Source organism: Scyliorhinus canicula, chromosome 9, assembly GCF_902713615.1.
Source record: "Scyliorhinus canicula chromosome 9, sScyCan1.1, whole genome shotgun sequence".
Classification (NCBI taxonomy): domain Eukaryota; kingdom Metazoa; phylum Chordata; class Chondrichthyes; order Carcharhiniformes; family Scyliorhinidae; genus Scyliorhinus; species Scyliorhinus canicula.
Window position 1 is genome coordinate 168782196 of NC_052154.1, and position 23123 is coordinate 168805318.

At 45.2% G+C, this 23123-nt stretch overlaps 1 protein-coding gene across 1 annotated transcript in view; it reads right to left on the reverse strand.

The window, feature by feature from the left end:
* The window catches only part of LOC119971886 (DENN domain-containing protein 5A-like), a 387311-nt gene that overhangs the window by 183351 nt on the left and 180837 nt on the right, over positions 1–23123 (reverse strand). The window contains 1 exon segment of the mRNA XM_038808165.1: positions 13254–13571. Coding sequence (XP_038664093.1) covers positions 13254–13571 — 318 coding nt within the window.

Consider the following 23123-nt stretch of genomic DNA (forward strand, 5'->3'; position numbering starts at 1 on the left):
CATTTTGAAAAAATGGGGATAGACAAGTCCCCCGGGCCTGACGGGATATATCCAAGGATTCTATGGGAAGCAAGAGATGAAATTGCAGAGCCGTTGGCAATGATGTTTTCGTCCTCACTGCCAACAGGGGATTGGAGAGTGGCGAATGTTGTGCCCCTGTTCAAAAAAGGGAATAGGGATAACCCTGGGAATTACAGGCCAGTTAGTCTTACTTCGGTGGTAGGCAAAGTAATGGAAAGGGTACTGAGGGATAGGATTTCTGAGCACCTGGAAAGACACTGCTTGATTAGGGATAGTCATCACGGATGAGGGTAGGTCTTGCCTTACAAGTCTTATTGAATTCTTTGAGGAGGTGACCAAGCATGTTGATGAAGGTAAAGCAGTGGATATAGTGTACATGGATTTTAGTAAGGCATTTGATACGGTTCCCCATGGTAGGCTTATGCAGAAAGTAAGGAGGCATGGAATAGTGGGAAATTTGGCCAGTTGGATAACAAACTGGCTAACCAATAGAAGTCAGAGAGTAGTGGTGGATGGCAAATATTCAGCCTGGAGCCCAGTTACCAATGGCGTACGGCAGGGATCAGTTCTGGGTCCTCTGCTGTTTCTGATTTTCATTAATGACTTGGATGAGGGAATTGAAGGGTGGGTCAGTAAATTTGCAGACGATACGAAGATTTGTGGATAGTGAGGAGGGCTGTTGTCGGCTGCTAAGAGACATAGATAGGATGCAGAGCTGGGCTGACAAGTGGCAGATGGAGTTTAACCCTGAAAAGTGTGAGGTTGTCCATTTTGGAAGGACAAATATGAATGTGGAATACAGGGTTAACGGTAGGGTTCTTGGCAATGTGGAGGAGCAGAGAGATATTGGGGTCTATGTTCATACTTTGAAAGTTGCCACTCAAGCGGATAGAGCTGTGAAGAAGGCCTATGGTGTGCTAGCGCTCATTAGCAGAGGGATTGAATTTAAGAGCCGTGAGGTGATGACACAGCTGTACAAAACCTTGGTAAGGCCACATTTGGAGTACTGTGTGCGGTTCTGGTTGCCTCATTTTAGGAAGGATGTGGAAGCTTTGGAAAAGGTGCAACGGAGATTTACCAGGATGTTGCCTGGAATGGAGAGTAGCTCTTACGAGGAAAGGTTGAGGGTGCTAGGCCTTTTCTCATTAGAATGGAGAAGGATGAGGGCGACTTGATAGAGGTTTATAAGATGATCAGGGGAATAGATAGAGTAGACAGTCAGTGACTTTTTCCCTGGGTGGAACAAACCATTACAAGGGGTCATAAATTTAAGGTGAATGGTGGAAGATATAGGGGGATGTCAGAGGTAGGTTCATTACCCAGAAAGTAGTGGGGGCATGGAATGCACTGCCTGTGGAAGTAGTTGAATCGGAAACATTAGGGACCTTCAAACGGCTATTGGATAGGTACATGGATTACGGTAGAATGATGGAGTGTAGATTAATTTGTTCTTAAGGGTAGCATGGTAGCATTGTGGATAGCACAATAGCTTCACAGCTCCAGGATCCCAGGTTTGATTCCGGCTTGGTTCACTGTCTGTGCGGAGACTGCACATCCTCCCCGTGTGTGCGTGGGTTTCCTCCGGGTGCTCCGGTTTCCTCCCACAGTCCAAAGATGTGCAGGTTAGGTGGATTGGCCATGATAAATTGCCCTTAGTGTCCAAATTGCTCTTAGTGTCCAAAATTGTTCTTAGTGTCCAAAATTGCTCTTCGTGTTGGGTGGGGTTACTGGGTTATGGAGATAGGGTGGATGTGTTGACCTTGGGTAGGGTGCTCTTTCCAAGAGCCGGTGCAGACTCGATGGGCCGAATGGCCTCCTTCTGCACTGTAAATTCTATGATAATCTAAGATTAATCTAGGACAAAGGTTCGGCGCAACATCGTGGGCCGAAGGGCCTGTTCTGCGCTGTATTTTTTTCTGTGTGTTTTCTTAAATTTCTGAAACCAGCCTGCGGAATATTCAGTTACAATCAATTCTAAGTTCGTCATGATAGATCTTTGTTTGTTTCATGATAAGTATATCATTAAGCAGTATATGTTCACTCCGTCGCTGACAAAACCCCTCTTTCAATACATGAACAAGATCTTCATTTTCGCCTTTTGCAATGTTTTCTATTTTTCATTATCTTCTGCTCATCACTTTCAGCATAGAACTTTAACAATTTGTCCTTCTGTTTCTTCAGATTATAGATGGTGGTTGATCCAAAGCAATACTCCTCTGTAAGAAGCCTCACACTTACATCATGTTCCAATTTTTGTAATAAATTGATTTTCTGTGCTATAGAGAAGCACACATGCTTCCTTTTAGGGGTATCTGCAGGTCCTTTAGATATTTTCATAGCGATAATCACAGAGAGTTCACAAATTTAATACTCACGTCTGACTTCGCTGAAGTTTTGGCGCCAAACCAGCTCCACCCAGAGCTTGTGACCATCTGCCTTGTTGGGACCTGTGCATGTGCCCCAAAACAAACCTACAATGCTGATGAGACATCGTAGTTCTGCCGATATTGTCCCAGGAAGACACTGACTAGAGCTGATAAGAGTTGGGAACTGCACATGTGCAGCATGTTGGGAACTGCGTATCGCCCGGGAACATTCCTAGAGCCTTGTGGGATTTCCCACTTGTGACATCACATTAGCTCTCAAAACAAAGTGCGGATTTTGGAATTTTTCGGTTTTCCGAATTTCGGATAAGGGATGCTCAACCTGTAATTTGTTTTTGCTTTTAAAAAGAACATACTCTGTACTTTGGATTTGTGAAATAAGCAACATCAAAACAAAATCAAGTCATAGAAAATGAATGAGATGAAACAATATCTAGATTATTTCACAAAGGAATAGCAGCTGAAAAATCCATTTTAATCAACCAACAATAGAGAAATAAAGCTCCTGTAAACTAGTTAATGAAAAATTAATTTTGACATTAAAGCAAATCGAATATCATAGCAGAAGCCATGCAGAGTTCAAGCTTTGCAATCAATTACACTTTAAAAAAAATACAGCTGCCAAGTACTTGCAAAATTATCTATTTCTTGCCAGCTTTAAATGAAAAGCTTTGTTCACCTCCCAGCAAGAGCAGCAGACTGGCATTAAGAAAAGCCTTCATGGTGGAAACTGGTGATCGTCCAGTGCAATAGGAGTTCAAACCACTCATATTCAAACATCTGCTCTGAGTTCAAAGCTCATAATTTTGATTTATTTTTTTATTGATTAGATTGCAGGATAAAATATGTACATGTAAGAAAATACCAGGGAGGTCTTGGACAGTGACAAAGTCCGTACCTCTGGGCCAGAAGCTCCGAGTTCAAGTTCCACTTCAGGATTTGATGGCCACCAACGTTTCATGTGATGGCCACAGTCCTGGCCAGGCAGCTTGATTATCAGCTTGGAAACTCGTCCAACGGTGCCATAAAGTAATGACACGGCAGACGAATCTCTGCCCGCTATATGATTCGCTAGCTCCTCGTTGATGCATAATTAATGAGCAGAAAATTGCACGTGTTCAACTGACCCACCGTCCAGCAGAAATCACGCTGACTTTCTCTCCTGCCACCACACTTAGGTTTCCAGAGTGGAAAACTCTGTCCACTTTCTTCGCAAAGTATAATGCTGAAAGGATATGGTCTACATCATTGGCAGCACCCTCCATTACTCCTCTTCTTTAACACTTCACCGAAGTGCACTCGATATTGACGGTATGAAATGAAATGAAATGAAAATCGCTTATTGTCACGAGTAGGCTTCAATGAAGTTACTGTGAAAAGCCCCTAGTCGCCACATTCCGGCGCCTGTCCGGGGAGGCTGGTACGGGAATCGAACCGTGCTGCTGGCCTGCTTTGTCTGCTTTAAAAGCCAGCGATTTAGCCTGGTGAGCTAAACCAGCCCCTGGTAATTGTTGAGACCAAGAATTCAAGTGTTTTCTATGCCTCTAAAAAATAGCTGTATGTACCAAAGTAGAACTACAGATGCTACCACTGATTGTTAATATCTTCCTATTTAAATCAGGTTAAACCAAATTTTTTAATTAATCTATCCACAGGACTGAAGGAAAATAGATTCATCATCTTTAACAATAACTTTTTGCGGTTACATAAAAGGTGCATGGAGCCTGAAAATCCCACTCATTTTACAAACAAACAGAACTTTGGAAAACAGAATCACACAGTTAAAACATCACTAGGTACAAGATTATATGACATTATGTTTGCTTAATATCAAACACAAACATAAAATCCACACAAAACTGTGGGCATTGGTATTGTAAGATTACTGGCCAAAAATATTTAATTTTATTCGTAAGTGAGGAAAGCATTGCTCACATGAGCTATGACTGGGCACAGGAAGAACTTAATGAGATAAGGGCCAGGATAAAAGAGACCTTTCTGATTAGGTCTGTGCAGCAGAGAAAAAACAGAACTTAATACACAAAAAGTGAGAAGAGAAAGAAACAGAAAAATACACCGAAAACTGAAAGCTGTAAGATAAATTGTGCGATTACCTTTGCTTAAATTAACCCCTTTCCTATTAGTGACATGGGTTTTCAACTACGTTATTGTTATGTTAAGCCTGCGTTAGACTGTAAATCACCGCCTGAGTTCATTGCTATTGTTACATGAAAACTTAATCTCACTAAATTAGTCTAACAACTGAACTTTATTGCCAGTTCCTTCCCATAACAAAAAGGTTTCCACATGTTCCCTCTGGTTCATTTGTTGATAATCTTAAATCTGGTTACCAACTTTTTTGCCACTTGTTCACTTTATCAAAACCATTCATGATTTTGTATACCTCTATTAAGTCTCCTCTTAACCGTCTCTGCTCTATTCAAAAACTCTTAATGTAACATTGCGCCAGAAAATTACTGTATTTCAAATGGTCAATTATGTAACTTGGCCTAACACTTTAACAAAAAGGTCTAGCTGATGCATCTGCCTGGTTTCGAACCAAATATCTTTTGCATGTAAAGCAAATATGATAAGCACTACACTACAGAAAATGGTCAACTTGTGCTCAGTCAGCGCAACAAGCATAATTTTCAACTCAATACAACACTCACCAGCTGCAAAATGTCAGCAAGAAAAATTAAAAGCGTCTATTCCAATTTGAAACCAACAAATCTTAAACCTTATGCCATCACATTAAGTGTAAACACCACAAAGCTAATCATCACCAACATCAAATACACATGCTAATTTAACTAAACAAGCAACAAGTTGCAGCAACCATTAGTTGCCTTGACTTTGTTGGCCCGTATCTTCCTCTCTGGTTAGGGACTTAAGTCGCTGGTCTGCCGCACATGAACGGCATGATGACCCGGAAGTGCGGTCATATGGGCATGACCGCCGGAAACGCGCCGTTCAAACTTCTGGGTGGCTATTTCTCCACCTCTTGAAGCCATCTGCTGCGCTGGAGCTGCTCAATGGAAAATGCAGGGACATCGATAACTTGGACAACTTGCTGATGTTAGGTATGTTTTTAATCTTTTTATCTGCACTTTTATTTTTCAGTCTAGGATAATCGAGCAGAGGCAGGAGACATCGTGAAGGTATTTTTGGGAGGTAAACGTTTTGTATTATTAGTGCATTTAAAATGTTTAAAATGCAAATAAAGTGAAAGGTAGATATATTTTTTTTAATTTTGGTTTGTCATGAGGCTGTTAATTGCATTAAAAGGATACTTTACTGTATAAAGTGAGTTTGGAGTCACAGAAAATGAAAGAAAGACTTTTTAAAAACTGGTTTGTCATGAGGATATTAATTCCATGAAAGGAACTATAATGGATAGAATGTAGTGATCATTCGCTAATGGGTAAGACTGTTCACTTAAGATACTCTGCGTTACTGGTCGCGGGTTCTGTGGTTTCTTGCGTGGCTGATGAGCCAAATCCTAGAGTTTCCAAAAGGTGGGATCGGTTCTTGGACGCTAGGTCATGGATATTCCTTTCTCAGGCTCCTTCTCCAGGCCTCCTCTTGCAGTGGGCATTCTCGAAGAATTGAGACCCTTCAATCTGGAGGTTCTTCCAAAAAGGTCTCTTCTGAGCAAAGGTCTCACAGGCATTGACATCTATGTTCCATTTCTTGAGGTAAGTCTTCAAGGTGTCTTCTTTAGGATCCTTCCTTAAGCTGGATAAAGAAGATTTGCTTTGGCAGATGGGACTCTGACAGCCTAAGCATGCGGGCGGCCCAGCGGAGTTAGTTTCAAGGACACTAAAGCTAGCATGCCTGTCCTCCCAGCTGATTCAGAGCTAAAGTACATTTGGATTTTGCAATGTATTTTAAACTGTGTTGTTTAAGAGTCTCCCTGATGTAATGTTCATCCTTGCAAGTCTCAGTGATTACTTTAATGCCGTAGTTGAAATATGCAAGCCTCCTGTCAGCTAATGTGAACTATCTCTCTGACAGGTATTGCAGCGAATCAATTACCCACCACTAAGAGTGTACTTCCAAAGGTCATCCCAAAATGATATCAGAGGAGATGTGTGCCAGGGCACTGAACTGCCGCAGCTGCTGCTTTTGGATTTGTAACATTAACAATTGATATGTCAATACCCTCCCCTTTCCTTCCCTCCCCCCCTTTACAAATAGACAGAACTGTTGTGTTTAGACGGGAAAATATACCCCCCCCCCCACACACCCCACCAGATTCTCAAAAAGCCCAGAGGTAGCAGCAAATGTGGTACCAAATACGACAAAAATTCGGTCTGATTGAGATGTCCACCATGTCCCCATCTGCAAAAATCACAAGTTCACTCCTGCGACATTGGACCATGAGACCATAAGACATAGGAGCAGAATTAGGCCACTCGACCCATCGAGTCTGCTCCGCCATTCAATCATAGCTGATATTGTTCTCATTCCCATTCTCCAGTCTTCTCCCCAATAAGACCATAAGACATAGGAGCAGAATAGGACGCCTCCTTCAAAACATGGAGACAGGACAAATCGACTCTTACGTTTAGAGATGTGTACATAAAAGACAGAGAAGCGACCCTAGAGGAGATAATGAACAAGTTCCAGCTCCAAAAGGAAACAACTAAGATATAACCAAGTCAAAAACTTCCTCTGCAAGTTTTCAACGACATTCCCCCAGATACCAGGGCACTCACTACTGGGCAGACTACTGACTGCGGGCGAGCTGGGAGACAAGAACTGTGTGGACATGTACGGATGATTATTGGAAGAGACACACTCACCACTGGACAAGGCAAGGGAGAAATGGGAGGAAGAACTGGGCTGAGAGATGGGGGAAGAACTTGGAATCGAAGCACTGCACAGAGCAAACCTCACCTCCACGTGCACAGGGCTGAGCCTAACGCAGCTAAAGGTGATGCACAGGGCACACCTAACCAGGGCGGGAATGAGAAGGATCTTCTCGGCCAGAGATGGATGACAAACGTGAACAGTGCTAGGGAGGCCCAGCCAACCACACCCAGATGTTCAGTCCTGTCCAGATTTGAGGGATACCGGACGTCCTTCTTCGAGGCCATGTCCAGGGTTGTGTCGGGGTGATGGTGGAGCCTTTGCCCGCTGGCGGGGGTCCTCGCGGTATCTGAACAGCCAGAGCTTTTCATGGGGCGAGGGGCTGATGCCCTGACCTTTGGCTCCCTGATCGCCCGCCGAACACTACTGCTTGGCTGGCAGTCGGCAACACCACCCAAGGCTGCAGGCTGGCTGTCCAACTGGCAGAATTTCTGAACCTAGAGAAAATAAAATATGCCATCAGAGAATTGGAGGAAGGCATCCACAAAACATGGAAGCTTTTCATTAACTTATTCCAGGACCTGTTTGTAAACAGCACCCAATAAAGTAGGGTGACAGGGAGGAAAGGAAGGAAGGAAGGGACCCAGGACAGGCCATGAAATAAGGATGGAAAGGGGATGGGGAATGTGGTGATATGCCGGTGAATAATATTGCATCCACTCAGCATTGTGACCTCCCAGCAGCAGGTGGCATCAGGCATCAGTCATCAGTCATGTGACATCTGACTATCATCAACTGGTAGTAAGGCGTACACAAGAACAGTCGCACATCAGGTAGTTCCAGAGCAACCTAGTATGCATAACATTCTGTATGTTATCCTTCCACATGTTAACCAATAAACCATCATTCTAAGTAAGTCATTAGCAGTTCTGTATGAATCATTGAAAGGACAAGACAACAGAACACAACATGGTAGCAGGAGTGTTGAACATTTAAAGAAACAGCAGAAAAGACAAAGGAAAACCGGCCGATGAACGAAACAGAAAAAAGATTCTTCAACCGAGCCGGTAAACTACTGCCTTTGGCGATTCAATGCAATAAAAGACGGTAAAGATCGAAAAGGAGAGTTTAAAGGCACCACACTAGCTTCAAGTATCGGGTAACATAGACGAAAACTTGCATGTTTATAAACATCAGTTTAAGCTCCCTTGGCCAGCAGGCACAGCCTGCGAGAGGCACATTGTGTTGTTGCTCACGGTGACAGGTTCACAAGCTATCGAAATCTATAACACATCTGCTTTTGATGGCAAAGACGAAAGCAAGAGATGCGATCAAGTAATGGAGTACTTCGATCGGCATTGCTCTCTCAAAAAGAATTAGACATTTGAAAGATATATTTTTCGTATGCGTACCCAGAAACCTGGAGAATAGTTTGACAGTTTTGTCACTGACTTGAGGCTGAAGGCACAGTCCTGCAATTTCAGTAATCTGAAATCTTCAATGATCCGCGACCAAATAGTATTTGACCTAGCAAATGACAAGTTCCGAGAGATTGTTGCAGGAAGAAGATTTGATATTGGATAAAGCAATTAAGATTTGTCATGCGAGTGAGTTGGCTGCACAACTAATCAGTACACTGAGCTTGAAACATTTTGGCGCCAACATGAAGGAAGATACCAGCGCCATCAGTACTGTAACGCAGTTCAATAAGAAACGTGGTCTCAGTGCTGGTGGCCATTTTAAGCGGACGACATGAGCCGCCATTTTGTGCCAGAAATGTGGTAACCCGACATGGTCCACAGCAATGTCCAGCCTTTGGAAATTATGTTCCAGGTGTGGCTGTGTTAATCATTTTGCAAAACAATGTTTTCCGTGTCCTTCAGTGGAATAAATGGGGTCGATGGGGTTGATGAGATGGCCCTTGATGAATTATTTTTTGTTGATCTAATCTCAACCAAGGACATGATGAGTCCGAAGACAAAAGAGGAAGAGGTTTTAATGACCAGTTGGAACAACAATGCTAATCCAGCTGAAACAGATGGACCATTCTATTGACACTAAAAGACACACTGATAAAATGCAAACTCATCACGGGAGCTAAGGCAAACCTCCTCAGTCTGGGCAATTTGCACAGTCTGCGAGTGCCGCTGAAAGCTGTAACCCGACCAAGAATGCTGATCGACTATAGTGGGAATGAGTTTGAGATGTTGGGGAAATGTGTTCTAGAAGCATGGGTAAACAACAGAAGACACGTCGTACCATTCTCCACTGTGGACACAAAATATGAGTTTATCCTAGGGGCAGATGTGTGCGAGGCCCTGAACCTAGTGGAACGGCTGTGTGTCCCAGTCAGCGAGCAGACAAAAGGTTACAGCGATTTGCAACTAGATACAGTGGCATACTTATCCAATGAGATTCTTGTGATAGTGAAAGTGGAGGAAGATCAACCAGAGACAGAGCTGGAGGATCTGAAGGACACTGCAGAGTTCTGGTTAGCGGTCTTCGAAAATGAGGATATGCTCAGCCACGTGATACAGGAGCACAATGAGCCCATTTTAAAGCATCTACAAGACGTTGCAATAATCTTCTCAGATCCTGGGAGCCAATGAGCTTCACTCTGGACTTCAAGTTTGAATCGAATGAATACTTCATGAATGAGATGCTTGTAAAAACATACCACATTAAGTCGCGGTATTGGGGCAGGCTTCTTCGTATTTACAATTACGGGGTGTACAGGATTCCACATCGACTGGAAGAAAAGAAAAAATGTCACCATGAAAAGCATTAGACTGAACAGTCACATGGGGGGCAGCCTACCAGAGGATAAGACTGCAGCTGGTCGCTAAAGGTGCTGACAAACCGACCACCGCACAGTTCCTCAGAAACATGCCAACACGAGACGTCTCTACAGATGACCCACAACACACTGATTCTATGGCGCAGGCCAGCGACAAGATGGGTGCTATCAAAGCCAAACCAAAGACGAAAAGCACTCAAAAGATAGATCGCAAAAAAGATAAAGCAACGGTCACAAAATGGCACTAAACACAAAAAAGAGGAAGATGAGGAGACTGGGGGATACTGTGAGTCCCACCGAGGACACCAAGAAAGGAGACATCGACAATGTGACTGACATGCCAAACACCACGGAACAGAGCAGCAGCAGAGAGCATGGCGAGAGCACATAGCAATGCAGCAGCCAACAGCATCAAGCAAAGAAATGGAAGAAGCTGAAGACAACAGGATGGCCTACAAGAATACCTGGTATCAATGCTAAAAAGACTAAAACATAAAAAGACAGGCATGGAAACCAGTATTCAAAAAAGCTGACAAGAGCCCAGACGACCAGCGGGGTGAACCGTGAGGGAGGCACAATGAGCTGTGCACAAGGGACACACACCTAGCAGACATATCATGTCTTTGGATGCATTAGTTAAATCTGTATATACATAAACCACACATGTAAAGTAAAAATGTTAATCATGTTTGTATATAAAGATCAACATGTCCAAAGGAAGGGGGATGTGGTGATATGCCTGTGAATAATATTGCATACGCTCAGCAATGCGACCTTCCACCAGCAGGTGGAGCCAGGTATCAGTCATGTGACATCCGGCTATCATCAGTTGGTAGTAAGGTGTACACAAGGACAGTCACACATCGGGTAATTCCAGAGCAACCTAGTTTGCATAGCACTCTGTCTGTTATCCTTCCACGTGTTAACTAATAAATCATCATTCTAAGTAAGTCATCAGCAGTTCTGTATGAATCATTGCAAGGATAAGACAACAGAACACAACAGGGAAGAGCAGGAGGAGTGGGGAGTGGGGGAATTTGGCAGGAAGGGGCGGGTGCAGGAAGGGGGGCTATAAAAGCACCAATGGGAAACACAGGACAGGTAGAATAGGAGAAAGCCGCAAGGCTCACAGCAACAAAAGCAAGAGCTCATCCACCAAAGAGGGGGGCAGGTAAGCAGTACAACATTATCAGTCGACCTCTGGGTGAACCCAAACAAGGACTCTCCCCCTGCCCCATTCTCTTCCACTGCCCCCCCCCCCCCTCCCGAACTACATATAAGCTCCCGCTGAGGGAAGCACAGCCAGATACTGGCCCCAGATGACCAAGTGGGTGTACAGCGCGCGACCCACGGTTTGGCCCAGCAAGCGCTCAGCAGCATTCTCTTTGCAAATTACCTTTGCCTGCATCTTGCTCGATCCCCTAGGACCATAGCTAACGCACCCTGTATGGTGAGTTCCATGTATCGAGAGAATTCATTCTATGTAAAATAGCTAAAATTACAGTTGCTGTAAATTCTTGTAGAAATGTCAAAATTCCCAATAAAAATATATTTTTTAAAAAGCACTGCTACCTCACAACACCAGAGGCCCGTGTTAAATACAGACTTTGGGTGACTGTGGGGTATTTGCATATTCTCCCATGATGATGAGGGTTTCCTAGAACCATGGAATTGATCCATAGAATTCGTACAGTGCAGAAGGAGGCCATTCAGCCTATCGAGTTTTCAATGACCCCTGAAAGAGCACCCTACTTTGTCCTATCCCCAGAACCTACCATCTACATCCCTGGACACTAAGGGGCAAATTAGCATGACCAATCCACCTAACCTGCACACCTTTGGACTGTGGGAGGACACCAGAGCACCCGGAGGAAACCCACGCAGGCACTGGAAGTACGTACAAAGTCTACGCAGTCACCCAAGGCAGGAATTGAACCCGGATCCCTGGCACTAACCATAGTGCCACCGTGCCCCCGCCGTTTTCTCCCGGTGCTTCGGTTTCCTCTCACAGTCCAAAGGTGTGCAGGTTAGGTGGATTGGAGGGCGGCATGTGGTGCAGTGGTTAGCACTGGGACTGCGGCGCTGAGGATCCGGGTTCGAATCCCGCCCTGGGTCACTGTCCATGTGGAGTTTGCACATTCTCCCCATGTCTGCGTGGGTGTCACCCTACAACCCAAAGATGTGCAGGTTAGCAGGATTAGCCGCGCTAAATTGCCCTTAAATTGGAGAAAAGATAATTGGATGCTCTAAATTTATATTTAAAAAAAGGTTAGGTGGATTGGCCTTGCTAAATTGTCCCTTAGTGTCCAAAGATTAGGTGGGGTTACGGGGATATGGCGGGTAGGGTGATCCTTTGAAATGTCAGTGCATACTCGATGGGCCGAGTGGCTTGATGCACTGCAGTGATTTTATGATTCTAGAAACACAAATCAAAAAAAAATTAGATGAAAAATGAAATGAAATGAAAATCGCTTATTGTCACGAGTAGGCTTCAATGAAGTTACTGTGAAAAGCCCCTAGTCGCCACAATCCGGCACCTGTTCGGGGAGGCTGGTACGGGAATTGAACCGTGCTGCCGGTCTGCTTTAAAACCCAACAATTTAGCCCAGTGTCCTAAACCAGCCCCTGTTACAAGGACAGTGACAATAAAAAGCCCTGGAGCATTTTAAAATCTTATGACCATAATTTACATTTAAATACGAATACTTTTAAGCAGGCCACACGTAAAGTTATATAATAATATAGTGCAGATTTAAATAGTTTCACACATTTAAAACAAATATGTTCACTGATAAATAATCACCTTTAATCCTAAAATTATTTTTAAAGAATCATTAAGAAAATTGTTTCAGAAACTTTAAAACACTTATTAAATATGTTGCCTGTTCAATCTAAATCTGCTGTTTAAATGCTGCCCTCAATGGGCGTCCCAAGCTGTACTGTCATAAGGGGGCGGGGCTACACTCCTGCACCACGCTGGGGCCTGTGCAGACCTGCACTGGTGGCCCGATGCTGCCGCATCAAGAGGAAGTTATTTTTTGCTCTCAAATACCAGCCATGGACATCTGGTAGAGTGCCCATTCGAAGGTTCAGTGCACACTCAATGGGTCAGATGGCCTCTTTCTGCACTGCAGGGATTCAATGATATTGAAGGCTGAGGCTATTTTAGATCTTTACAGTTATCGAGAGACATCTTCAAATTGTGCTGTATAACTAAAAATTAATTAAAAACTAACCTTCTCCAAACTGACACCAGTTCTTTTGACAAGAGCCTGCAATCTTGCCATAGTTTTGTTTTCCTTTAGCAATTCATAAGTGTTCAGTGCTGATCCAGCTACATTTCCGTTCTTCTTATCGCAGACCACATCGCTTCCTTTAAAGTTCTTCAGCTTAGAGGCACTTTCACTGCAGTGCAGGTTACCTTCAGGTGGAATCCCAAATGCCATTAGGATCTCTGAGACTTCTTGAATGAATTCCAGTTTATTTGGAAACTGTGGTAAATCTTCTGGAAGTTCAATAAAATGGTTGTCTATGTCCACAAAGCATAGATTTGCCTGAAAAAGTTCATATATATTTAGAAAAAGTTACTCTTTTGTCAGAGATGCATGCAATGACAATGCTACTAGCACTAAGCACAAAAAAACATGTCAACTCCTCGCCCAATGTAGGTCAAGGAACATATCACTGTATGTTAGTGAACAATAAATCTTAAACTCCTTGATCTTGATTGGAATAATCAACATATTTTAAAATCAGCCAGAGTTTTATTTCGTTCATGGCCCAGGAACCCTGCTGGAAGCATGCATATGAGACTGTTGGTCAAAAAAGGTTCAGGCATTTACCAGAATATATGAGACACTTACCTTTATTAGCAGAGGCGTAGGGCGCAATTCTCCCAAAGGGAGACAAACAGCCGACGCCGGAGTGAAACCCGGAGTGTTTCACACCGGCGTCGGAGGCCGCTCCTCGCCCCCTATTCTCCTCTCCCCGGGGGGCTAGGAGCGGCGGCCCGTGAATTCCGAGCGCCCGGCCTTGACGCTTGCGTCAAAGCGGGGCGCCGGGAATGAAGCGGCCAGCGGCACCGAAATGACGTCAGCCGCGCATGCGCAGGTTGGCCGGCACTAACCCGCGCATGCACGGTTGCCTTCTTCCCCTCCACTGCCCCGCAAAACATGGCGGCTTGAACTTGCGGGGCGGCGGAGGGAAAAGAGTGCGTCTTTTAGAGATGCCGTCCTGACGATCGGTGGGCACCGATCGCGGGCCAGACATCTCCTGAGCATGCCCGTGGTGCTCGATCCTCCCTCCGCCCCCCACAGGCTCCACACTCACCGGTCGCGCGCTGTTCACGCTGGCAACGACCAGGTGTGGTTGGCGCCGGCGTGAACCGGTCAGGTTCGGCAGGCCGCTCGGCCCATCCGGGCCGGAGAATCGCCGGTCGCCGTGAGAAACGCCGACCGGCGATTCTCCGAGCGGCCTGTCGCAAAACGCGACACGCCATTTTGTGGGGTGGTGGGCGAATCGCGGGGGGTGCCAGGGCGGAGTGTCGTGATTCTCCCGGCCCTCCCAGCGTGGGGTGCGGAGAATCGCGCCCATAGAGTTTAAGAGTAGGGAGGTTATGCTGGAACTGTATAAAATGTTGGTTGAGCCACAGTTAGAGTATTGTGTGCAGTTCTGGAATCCACATTATAGGAGTAATTTGATTTGATTTATTGTCACATGTACCGAAGTACAGTGAAAAGTATTTTTCTGCGGCCGAGGGAACGTACACAGTACGTACATAGTAGACAAAAAGAATAATCAACAGAGAACATTGACAAATGGTACATCGACAAACAGTGATTGGTTACAGTGCGGAACAAGGGGCCACTGGAAAGCACTGGAAAGGGTGCAGAGATTTACCAGGATGTTGCTTGGGCTGGAGAGTTTTAGTTATGAAGAGAGATTGGATAGACTTGGTTGCTTTCCTCGGATTAGAGGAGACTGAGAGGGGACATGATTGAGATGTATAAAATTTTGAGGGGCATACAGACAGGAACAAACTATTTCCCTTGGTGGATGGGTTAAGAGGTTTAGACGGAATGTGAGGAAAATCATTTTTACCCAGAGGGGGATGGGAGTTTGAAATTCGCTGCCTGAAAGGGTGGTAGCGGCAGAGACCTTCATAACATTTAAGAAGTATTTAGATATGCACTTGTGATCCAGGGCATAAAGGCTATGGGTGAAGTGCTGGTAAATGGGATTAGAATGATTAAGTGGTTGTTTTTGGCTGGTGCAGACATGATGGGCCGAAGGGCCTTTTCTGTACTGTATGACTCAATGACTATATGGTCAGCCAAAATACCCATTCAGACTGGCAAGTTCGACTGCAACGCTAAAATACTTAATTTGCTGAATGAAGGGGGAAAAATCCAAACTGAAATAATGAAAAAATTACCGTGATGTTCCTACAGCCTGAGTACTAGACAGTTTGGCAGTCATCATGATCCAAAGATGGCGAGTCACAATTGTAAGTCATAATTGAATGTCAACTAATTTATTGTTCATCCATGCATCAGTTCGGGGAAGAGAAAACCTAGGATTTGTATCCTATATCTTGTCTAAACCCCTGAAGTGCTGGTTTCCATAAATGTGGGCCAGATGGAACGGCACTCGTGGGTGTCTCCCAGGGAATTGGAGGCGCCAGGTGCAAGGCCCAAGGCTGGCACTGCAAAGCTGGCACCCAGGTGACACGGCCCAGACTGGCAGTGACACCTGGATGCCAGCTTCTCAATGCCAAGGTGCCCTGGTGGCACTGTCAGATGATGGGGCACTGACAGGGTGCTAGACTGGCACTGTCAAGCTGGCGCTTTTTGCACAGCGATGATTGGGCCATGGGGTTCCCTGTACGGGGGTGCGGGGCTGCGAGGAGTTCCAGCGACCAGAGCTCCTTAGTGCAGAAGACTGGGCTAAGCATGGCCTCAACGGGAAATACCGATCTACCCGGATGGGCGTAAGATAGCAGTGTGTTTCTCGGTAGATCATGCCCTCTATCTTCCCGCCGCTTTTCAATGGGGTTTTCCATTGAAGACAACCAATGTCACCAGGAAACCCATTGCCGGCGGTGCACTGCCAACGGGAAAAGTGAATCCCACCGGCCGGAGAATTCCGACCTTCATCATTTTTTTGGGCCCTGGGGTTTTTTTCCCAAATCAAACCCACATTTAGAATTATTTTCTTCACTGGGGAGCTGAACTTGCTTTCCAGACTGGCTCCTCAGTGATCGGCCACCACGTTGAGGGCTTTAGGTCCGTCCCCCCCCCCCCCCCCCCCCCCCCCCCATGGGCAATGTCACATCCTACACATATGGGCATTAACCCCCGTCCCCCCCCCAAGAGATGGTACCCCGCTATGGGGTTCCTGAGGAGGATCCTTTTCAGGCCTTTTCACGCCCCCTTTCGGCTTTGCAGTGCCACCTGGGCACCAGTGCCAGGGTGGCTGTGCCAATTTGCCGGCCCAGCAGTGTCAAGGTGCCCGTGTTCCAGTGGGAGAGCCACCTTGCCCTGTCCCTGACCATTCACGGGTTTCCGATGGGCCAGGAGATGCTTGTTTTTCCCAACTTATTTTCTAAAAAAAAAGGTTTAATGTCAGAACGTTTTCAGCTCAATGAGGAAAATCCACTTTAGGCTGCTATACGTGGCTGGTCATGATGGGCCAGGACCAGCATGAATGGCGCCCGGCTGGGGACTCCCTGGGGAGGCTGATAGATGCTGGGAGCCTATCTGATCCCGAGTGAGCACTTCTAAGTAGATTTAAAAATGAGGTAATCGCAACACCTCACAAGATCTGGGTAGATCACACGAGGCTCACTGGCTGCAGAAAAACATGCAGTATGATTTTCCCGGTATCAACCAGCCGCGCCGTACTCCCATTTGGGCACGAAGCGGACAGTAGATTGCGCCCAAAATGTCATCAGTTACTCACATAAATATAGAACCCCTGAAATTCAGGTAGACTACATAATCTATCAAGAAGCCTTTGAGAAGAATAACAAGTACACAGATCAATTTAAAGTGAAAGTTGTAGAATTCACCAAGAAGACAAACAATTGCACAGCAGCATGAGAGTTTAATGTTTCCTCGAAAATAGTTAGGGAGACTGGATAAAGATATCCAACAAATTAGGAAAGATACCAAAGAATAAATGCTCCAGAGGAAAATTGAGCAAGTGGCCCGGCAGAATGGGTTACCTAGGATCAGCAAAATGGTCATACAGGTAGTGTCTAATATCCCGCCATCTGAAAACCACACATGTTTAAGCTACCATACATACATTTTTATTATTATTAGACGAGTGTGATAACTTACTGGCTTGTTGGGCTAGGTACTGCATTGGCGCAGTAGCGCACTGACTAGTTATTGGCTTTGTGTGCCTGTCTTTTCCCTTTCCAACTACAAACCTTGACTCAATCCGATCTGACCCGGCCCAAACCAAAAACTGGCAAGATCTGAAAGCCAGCACGGACTTGGTCCAAAGGTGGCTGGCTTTGACACACTGCATCTGTACTACCATCCAGGGAGTCCTCTGACCCTTCACCCTCAGAAAAGCAAAGAAAGATGGCAATCAAAAATTCAAGGCCAGTGCTTGGGGATGCATGTGATTCATGAAAAAGCATGATTTGTGTCACAGGATAGTTTGCGGTAAATTCCAGCCCTCCTTTGCCGGGTGTCACAATACAAGTGAAATTCGATTTTATTTAAAATACCCCAAGTCCCTGGTTGAGCCCACTTTAACACAAGTAGCCTTTTATTGTGTACAGTATTATAATTACACATACAGAAAATGTACTGCCCCTTTCCCAACCCCTTCTTCCTAACTCGCCCCGCTCTCTTTACACACAGACAAACAACACAGAGGGGAAAGAGTGGTGGAATGGGGAAAAAAAATTAACAAAAATAAAGAGAAGGATCTTTGATGTACTGGGATGATTTTCAGTCAATGTCTTTCTGAAGTTCAGGCTTTTATTTTGGTCCTTTTTCCTTCCAAGTTTGAGATGGTTTTATCTGGCAAGTTTGTCTAATCTCTCTGCAGACTCAGCATCAGTTCAAGCTTACAGCAAAGGATCTGCCAGGCATTCACTGCTTTCAGCAAAATACAGCAGTTCTTTTGTTTCAGCAAACAGGGGAGACTTCCTTTCACTTCCAAGGTCTAAATACTTCTGCCCAGTTCTCTCAGAAAGCATCACACAGGAACCATTCCTGACCATTGTCAGGTAGAACACTGTCCCTGGCCAACCCACCTGTTGCCAGTTTGCCAATTGAACAGACTCTGTCTAAAGCTGGTTACAATAATCAACTCAGTGCTGAAGAGTCTGGTTTCTCCTCTCCAAAATACAAAACCTGGGAACACTGTGTCCTGGAAAGCAGATTGTTTCACATTGAGCCTTCTGCTTAAAGACACATCCTGATTATGGATCTATGGACCAAAATAATAAAAATAAAATAAATGGGAACAAAAGAAGTAAACTGGTAAGACTCTCGGGAGCCAGAATTTTCCGGCCGTTCAAGCCAGCGGGATCTTCCGGTCCCACCTTTGGCGCACCCCCACCACGGGTTTCCTGGCTGCAAGGGCTGCATTCATTGCGAAACCCTGTTGACAATAACAAGACCAGAAGATCTTGCTGCCGGCCAATGGTGGCTGCCTCCGCCACCACAAAACATGCGGCGGGGTTGCACAGAAAATCCCATCCAGGGTGTGTAATTCTGTAACAAAGTGAAACTTTCAGAGGATCTGCTACCTGAAATCAATGATAAATCATCATGTGACTTATCACTCCATCTGTAAAACCATGCTGACTCTGATGGATTACATTTTGACTTACATTAAACCCCTCTAGGTTTATTTGTCTTGTGTCTGTGTATGTGTCCGTGTGTGTATGTATGTATATACAGAGAGTGGGGCAAATTAAAGTGGCGGATTAGGAATTAGATGATAGTCAACCAATTAATTGTATTTGCTGCATATTTGGTTATAAATTTTGTTATTAATAAAAATAAATTTTGTTTAAATTTACAAATCAGGTGACTGTAATTATTGGGCAGCCAAAGACCAAAGACTTCGGGTATTTTGCTCAGAGTTATTTGTTAATTCAATTGTGTTGCGACTCTGGGTCAAAGGGGGCTGGAATTGATCGTGCCCTGGAGACTTCTAGGTCTCTATATTTTAGGATTACATTACATTGTACATTTTACTTGATAAACTATCCTGGGAGATGTGTGTACCTGAATTGTACATAATATGTAATTATTTATTCATTCATGAGATATAGGCATCTCTGCATTTATTGCCCATCCCGAATTGTCCTTAAGAGGTAGTGGTGTGCTGCCTTCTTGAACGGTAATTACCTTTATCCAGTTTACTTCCCACAGGTAACAGCACAATAGTGATATGAATATAGTGCACAGCTATTCTCCACATGCAATTGTAAAGCTGTCTTGGCACATGTTTAACAATCTTGGTTTAAAGCCAAATGCCTGGATAATGGAAGCAAGACCTCTCTCAGTTCCTGGGTTCTTTCTTGGAGGTAATGATGGATGCAGAAAAGGTTAGAAGAGAAGTCCTCTTACCAGAGATTGAGAGAAGGCCAGTCAGATTAATGAAGCAGGCATGGCTGAAAATAGCAGAGGCTGTGAGTAGGAGTGTGGTGCCCAGCACATGAATTCAGTGCCAGAAAAGGTTTAATGACTTCTTTAAGTCCGCAAGGCTGAATGTCATGGCACTCTCTGCTGGAAACCATCACTCTCTGACCTCAGCAGCCATCTCCTGCACAGTAACAGAAAGGTTTGCTGGCAAGAGAAGTAAACAAATTCCTTTCAGTCCAAACTACTCCCCAAATTCCTATCATATCAGATAGCACTCAGACTCGCCCTCATCCTATTTCCCTCTTGCACCCACTCTGCTCACGGTTAGTCTGCTCAAATATTCTTACTTCACTCACAATAATCCTAACACTCTGCCTTCTCTCATTGCAGAACAGCACCCACAACACCAGAGAGAGAACCACAGGTTGGAACTGCAGCCACTGCAACCCTGACCACAATGGAGGTGGACACCCTGGAGATCAATAAGTTGGCACAAGTACTGGACTCAGTAATGGAATTATGAAGTTGGCCCAGATGCCTGGTGACAGCATTAGATAATGCACTGCCATATGATTCTTAACTTTCATCACAGTGAATTAGATGTCATCAATAAATTACGGAGGCGATTCTCCGCTCCGCGGACCAAGTGCCCGTGCTATCGTGAACGCCGTTGTGTTTCACGACGGCGCGAACAGGGCCTGGGCACGACCTATTCTGGCCCCCACAGTGCGTGTCAAGATCTACATATGTTGAGTGTCTATCCCTTTACATTCTCAGCACTAACTGATGTCTTTCATTTCCCATAGGTCCGCAACGTGTTCTGATTGAGCTGATGAAGCATCAGGCCAAGAAACATTTTGAAGACGCATCGTCAAAGGATTCTTGTACACCCTCCATCAGCACCAGCGCACACACCTTGGTGGGTCCTACATTACAGGGGTGTAACACAGTAGTCAACACATTACCTGTGAGCAGAAGTATATGCTGGAGAAGGAGATTGTGTAGATTCCCTGTTGGAGAGTGCAATACACTCCAGATTATTTTGAGCTGGACCTGGATGTTTAGCCTCAGGGGTCATCCATGAAAAAAAACAACATATGGAGCAACAAAGTGATATGCATTCTGCTATCAACATTATTAATGGCAGTACACACTTTGGAAAGAGAATGGAGGAGTGCATCCCAAGCATCGGTGTCACAGGTACTCGCACTGATCACAATCTCCATCAGAAATCAGATACAGAACGCGATTCTCTGGAAGATTTCCAAGTGCAGTCGCGAGTGAGAACTGCGGCGAGCTTCCCAGTGCTCGGCCCGACGAGGCCAGCAACACTATTCAACGTTAATTGGTCCATTTAACGAGGTCCCACAAGCTTCTCGCCACAAATGAAGGCTTGCCAGCCGATTCGCCATGACCGTGCTCGCCCGCCAGCCCCCCCCCCCCCCCCCCCCCGCCCCGCTAACAAGGTCAAGTAGCACTTAAACAGCAATTGCACTGCCAGCCCCATTCAGCTCGCAGCCATGGTGCTGAGACAACCGGCCCCAAGATTCAGGGTTGCAGACCTGGGGAGGCTCCTCGATGCGGTGGAGGCCAGGAAGGATGCCCAATTCTCCAGAGGGTTGCTGAGGATGAGTCACAGAGCAGCCAGTGCTGCCTGGGACGAGGTGACGGTGGTCATGAGCTCAGGGTGTGACCAGGAGCACCCCACCTCCCCGCCCCTGCCGAGACCTTTCCTCCCCATGCGAGCATCCCCCCCCCCCCCAACCCTGACAGTGAAGATACAGGAAAGGGCACATAGCAATGGCACTGTTCTCACAGCACCCCATTTCTCTGCCCTTGTCCGGATGGAGCCACACAAGCTATCACCTGCCTCAATGACCAAGCTTGCTCCTGCAAAAGTGCAGGTGGGGCGGTTTTTGGCAGGACGCTTCTGAGCTTCATAACGCAGAGAACATCCGCCACAGGCATCTCGTATCTAAGAGCAGGATAATGTGTAGCCTACCTCCAGCTCATTTGAAGCTAGGGGAGGAGCACTATGTACAAGTAATGGAAAGCAGAAAAGGAAGACTTTTTAGTTGGACAAGGAATTTAAATTTATTCATGATTAGTTTCGCTGAATTAATGCATGGCTTTATGTGAACACCTCATTCTCATGGCCCCAACTTTGTTGCATCTCCTATTCACCTTGGACAGTAGTCTTTCGGTGAATGCCTTGATCAGCCTTGAAGAAGGACAAATGTGATGGTCCACTGGCTTACTGTTGGAATGAGATGTGTTGGTGTGTAAGGGTCACAAGCTTTCTGATGGCTGCACAGGCACATTTTAAATGAAACCTGCCTGGATGACTATATCACAGGCTTCTCTGGGAGCCAGCTGTGCAACTGCATGCACCATAGGCAAATCAGGAGACTCCTAAATTTATCCTATTGTAATTATACACTGGTTGGGGTGGACTCACCTGATGAAGGAGCTGCGCTCCGAAAGCTAGTAATTCTAAACAAACCTGTTGGACTTTAATCTGGTGTTGTAAGATTTCTTACTGCAGATTAAAGGTGGATAAAGAAATTTATAATGGGAAACATTGACAGAAAATGGATATGAAGTTTAATAAATTAAAAGAATATCATCATTGGCATAGATCACAGTGAGGCACAGGCACAAAGGCTTAGTAACAATAGGGGGTTATGCTATGTGGGGGATAACATCAGGCTCACTGACTTGTAGAGAGTGAAACTGGAGTCATACTGGATACTTGAGCAATCTTCCTCCTCTAAAATGCACATAGGCAGTGTCAATGCCATTGGACTAATAATCCAGATCCCAAATCATGTTGGGGTCATGAGTTCAAACTCCATCACAAAATCTTTGCAGTGCAGGAGGTTGTAATTCAGACCATCAAGTCTGCACTTTCTCTCTGACAGAGCATTCTACCTACTCCCACTCCTTAACCTGATTAAGTAGATGCAGGGAAGATGTTACCGATGATGGGTCCAGAACCAGGGGTCACAGTCTGAGGATTCAGGGTAAACCATTTCGGACAGAGATAAGGAGACATTTCTTCACACAAAGAGTGGTGAGCCTGTGGAATTCATTACCACAGGAAGTAGTTGATGCTAAAACGTTGAATATATTCAAGAGGCGGCTGGGTATAGCACTTGGGGAGAATGGGATCAAAGGCAATAGGGAGAAAGCAGGATTAGGATATTGATTTGGATGATCAGCCATGATCGTAATGAATGGCGGAGCAGGCTCGAAGGGCCAAAAAACCTCCTCCTGTTCCTATCTTCTATGTATCTATGTAACCTTGTATATTCTTTCTTGTCCGATAGCATTCCAATTCCCTTTTGAATACCTCTGAACCTGCCTCCACCACCCTTTCAGGAAGTTTGTTCCAGTCTCCAACCACACTTTGAGTGAAAAATCTTTCCTCACTTCACTTTTACTCCTTTTGCCAATTATTTTGAATCTGTGCCCTCTAGTTCCTGATGC